The 3,914-nt window shown below is 68.5% G+C and overlaps 1 protein-coding gene across 1 annotated transcript in view; it reads right to left on the bottom strand.

Annotated features, from left to right (window-relative positions):
* FASN (fatty acid synthase) overlaps positions 1 to 3,914 on the bottom strand; it is a 15,866-nt gene that overhangs the window by 639 nt on the left and 11,313 nt on the right. Inside the window, exons 29-40 of the mRNA XM_029927721.1 lie at positions 3,700 to 3,819; positions 3,381 to 3,503; positions 3,035 to 3,258; positions 2,745 to 2,946; positions 2,488 to 2,639; positions 2,319 to 2,410; positions 1,929 to 2,080; positions 1,591 to 1,836; positions 1,141 to 1,329; positions 570 to 800; positions 246 to 469; positions 66 to 164 (exon numbers count right to left, since the gene is read on the bottom strand). Coding sequence (XP_029783581.1) covers positions 66 to 164; positions 246 to 469; positions 570 to 800; positions 1,141 to 1,329; positions 1,591 to 1,836; positions 1,929 to 2,080; positions 2,319 to 2,410; positions 2,488 to 2,639; positions 2,745 to 2,946; positions 3,035 to 3,258; positions 3,381 to 3,503; positions 3,700 to 3,819 — 2,054 coding nt within the window. The remainder of the gene's footprint in view (positions 1 to 65; positions 165 to 245; positions 470 to 569; positions 801 to 1,140; positions 1,330 to 1,590; positions 1,837 to 1,928; positions 2,081 to 2,318; positions 2,411 to 2,487; positions 2,640 to 2,744; positions 2,947 to 3,034; positions 3,259 to 3,380; positions 3,504 to 3,699; positions 3,820 to 3,914) is intronic.

Here is a 3,914-nt window from a genome sequence, read left to right as displayed (position 1 = left end):
GGGGGGGGGGGCGCGATGGGCTTCCGGGCGGACCCCCGCCACCCCCACTGGCTTCCTGGACCCACCCTGTTGTGCTCTATGTCGGTGAACTGCTGCATGAAGAAGCACATAGCCTCGGCCTCGGCCTCGGCCTCACAACCAGTGGTCAGCTTCGCGCGGTAGCCCTGCAGACGGAAGAGTGTGCGCTGCAGCTGTGGCCGGGCTCCTGGGGGCGGGGGCGGGGGCGGGGAGCCCGCCGTCCTCACCTGTGTGTAGGCCAGCACGTAGGTGTGTGAGCCGTCGAACAGGAAGAGGCTGTTGTGCGCGGAGGCGGGGCTCTGCTGCGCGGCCTGCAGCTGCGAACACATCTCGAAGGCCACGCAGGCCCCGTAGGAGTAGCCGGCGATGCGGTAGGGCCCCTCCGGCTGCACCTGCCTGATGCACTCGATGTAGTAGGCGGCCAGACTCTGGATGCTGTCCAGGGGCGCAGCTGTGGGGCGGAAGGAAGCTCAATCGTGGGCAGGAGGGGCCCACGTGCCCCCCTGCATTAGTAGGGGTGGGGACAGACAGCCTGGCCGGCCAGCTCGCACCTCGTGTGCACTGCAAGCCGTAGGTGGGGATGCTGAGCTTAGACGCCAGGCTGTGGAACACAGTGATGGAGCCCTCGATGGGATGCACCAGGAACAGGGGGCGCTCGGAGCTCTGCACGCAGTTGAGCTGCGTCAAGGTTGGGCCCTCGGGGTTTACCAGCAGGGTGCTCAGGCTCAGCGGGGCCTGCCCGCTGGCAGGAATGTCCTCCTTGGGCGCAGGGGCTGCCAGCTCTGTGAGGAGGAGCGGATGCCAGGGGGATCAGGGTCACATGGGATCCCCGCCCCCCCCCCGTACGTAACCCCCCAGCTGACTCAGGCAGCCAGAGCTGGAAAGAGCGGGGAGGGGAAGGACTTGGATGGGGGGCACAAGACCCCACTGACGGCTCTCAGGAAGGGGCCAGATGAGCAAGCCGGACCTGGGATAGGGGCCCTGGGCTGCCCATGAGCCGGTGGCACAGAGAGGCGCTGGTGCCACTCCAGGGATGTGCGCCCCTGACCCCAGAGGAGGAGCGTGGGCCACGGTAGCCCAGCGACCTTCCCCGGTCTCCAGCTGCGCCCCTCGGCCACACACCGTTAGCTGTGCCCGCCTTCACGGAGAGCTCTTGCAGCTTCCGGAGCGTGAGGTGCCGGATGTCCCGCATGGACATCACCAGGTCTTGCTCCCGCTCCAGGATCTGGCGCACCTCCACGCCCATGAGCGAGTCCAGGCCCAGGTCCGCCAGCGAGCTGTCCAGGTTGACGGTGGCCAAGTCTCGGATGCCTGGGGACAGGTGGCTCGGTTGGCAATTTGGATGGGGAGCAGGGCGGGGTTCTGGGTGAGCCCGGACAGCTCAGGGGTTAGGTCTCGGGAGCGAGGGCCGTGGCACCGAGGTGGTGGCATGCGACTCTACCAGCTCTGGGCGGGCTGCTGGTGCCTGTGTGCCTCCTCCCCCCAGCGAGAAAGCAAGGGCTCTCCTGAAGCTGGGCAAACTGAGGTGGGGGGTGGCGCAGTGTCTGCCAGCGCGGAAGGCATCTCCCTCACCCAGGATGTGGGCCACGGCCTTCGTGAGGTCCTGCCGGTCAGCGCCATCCCCCAGGATGGTGGCCTTCTTCTCGGCCAGCACGAAGCTGCTCAGGACAGCGTAGGGCTGGCTCAGAAAGAGGTCCAGCACCTCTAAGCAGGAGGTGATCCGCTGGGGCAGCGTCCCGCTGACGACCGCGTCATTGGAACCCAGGCTGTCCACGACGAGGCCGACGTCACCGATGGCACCCCACTGAATGGCGAGGCCTACAGGGCAGGGCGGGGGGCGCTGGAGTGAGCGTGGCCGGAGCGGAGGCCGCGGCGGGTGGGGGCCACTGGGCGAGGCTCACGCGGCTCACCCGGGAGGCCGTCATGGTGGCGTTTCTCGCACACGCGCTCCATGGCGGAGTTGGCAAAGCCGTAGTTGGTCTGGCCGGCGTTGCCACGCCCGCAGCTCACGGAGGAGAAGACCACGAAGTAGTCGAGCTCGGGGCACGCAGCTCGGGTCACCCTGCGGGCACTCGAGTCACACCCTGCTGGCCGGCCCGGCCCACCTGCCAACGCACCCAGGGGTCCCCGCCTGCCTGCCTGCTTCTGCTTCCCTGAACCCCGATGAGGCCTGTGGCCTGGTCTCTGGGGTGCAGTGGAAGGCCGTGTCGGGGTGCACCTGAGGAGAGGCGGCTGCTCCCGGCACCTGCCAGGCCAGAGCCAGGCCGTGCCGGGGACCGTGCCGGGAACGGGGGCCTCACCTGTCTAGGTTCACGGTGCTGCTGTACTTGGGCTTGCTGACGTCCTGGAAGCGCTCGGGGGTCTGGTTCTCCAGCACGGCGTCCCTCAGGACCTGGGGACAAGGGGTCCTCAGCACCTGCCCCCACCTCCCTGGGCGGCTGGCTCCGGCCTGTTGAGAACCACACTCACCACAGCCAGGTTAAAGACGCCTCCCAGGGGCCCCAGCTGCGTGGCCTCGTCGATGAGGCGCTGGGCCCCGTCCAGCGAGCTGGCGTCGGTGGTGGACACCAGGACCTGCACGCCCTGACGCCTCCATTCACGGACCTGCTTGGCCTGGTAGCCTGTGGACACAGGGCAGTGAGGTCGGGCCAACTGGGGGTCCTAACCCTGAGAGCACGCGAGGGCTGAGGCGACCGGGTGCCCCGCGCACCCCCGGGCCTGCTCACCTGTGCGGATTCCAGAGCGAGAAGTCAGCACGAGTTTCTGGGCCCCTCGCAGCACGAGCCACTGGGCCAGCTCCAGGCCGAAGCCGCCCAGGCCCCCGGTGATGACGTAGCTCTTGTGGGCCGGGCAGAAGGTCCTGGACACAGCGGCGATGGAGGTGGGGCTCGCCTCCCGCAGCACCCCCTCTGGCTCCTCCTTGCGCACCTGCGGCCCATGTAGCAGCCATGCTCAGGCACCGCCCTGGGGATGAGGACGCCGGGGACCCTGGGGACGCCGGGGACCCCCCCCTCACCTGGATGACCACTTTGCCGATGTGCTTCCCTTGGGCCATGTAACGGAACGCGTCCTCCACCTGCTCCTTGGGGAACACGGTGCGCTTGAGGGGCTGCACCACACCGTCCCGGATGCCCGCCTTCAGCAACGCCGCCACCTCCTGCCAGGTGGCATCTGCGCCGTCCATGACCGCGTCCAGCAGGATCCCGTGGAAGGACACGTTCTTCAGGAAGATGGCCATGCCTGGGTGGACGGAGGAGAGGGCTCACAGCCCACAGCCTGCTGTGCCGCCCCTGCCCACCCGCCGGCCTCCTGTCACTGCCCGGCCCCCCTCCCCTGCAGTCCCCCATCCACTGCCGCCTCACCCAGCTGGTGATTGTTGGAAAGGTCGAATTTGCCGATTTCCAGGAACCGGCCATGCTGGGCCAGGCACCGCACGCTGGCCTGCAGCTTCTCTTCCGCCAGAGAATTCAGGACCACGTCCACACCTTGGGGGTGGGGGAAAGAGAGGTCCTCTCCGTCACACCTGGCCCAAGTCCAGAGGGCCAGGCCCTGTCCCTGCCTGGGTTGGTGTCTCCTCCAGCTGCGCAGGCGAGGAAGGGGAGAGGGGGTGGGCAGGGGCGTGGGCAGAGAGTGGTTGATGGAGGTGCCAGGATGCTCCCTGGGGGCCCGCGGGCCGCTCACCCTTCCCTGCCGTGTGGCGCAGCACGTGCTGTTCGAAGGACGTGTCCCGGGAGTTGGCGAAGCTGGTGGCGTTGAGCTGGGGGAACCTGGCCTGCAGGTACGCTTGCTTCTTGGCTGACCCTAGCAGGCAGAGGTGCGTGCGTGCCGGTGAGCCAGGCTGCAGGGCTGGGGGGACAGGGGCAGCCCCGGGCTCTGGGGGGGGGGGGGGGGGGGGG

This window comes from Suricata suricatta, chromosome 17 (assembly GCF_006229205.1).
Source record: "Suricata suricatta isolate VVHF042 chromosome 17, meerkat_22Aug2017_6uvM2_HiC, whole genome shotgun sequence".
NCBI lineage: Eukaryota > Metazoa > Chordata > Mammalia > Carnivora > Herpestidae > Suricata > Suricata suricatta.
Note: the sequence above shows the minus strand (reverse complement) of the source record. Positions and strands in the feature narration are given on the sequence as shown.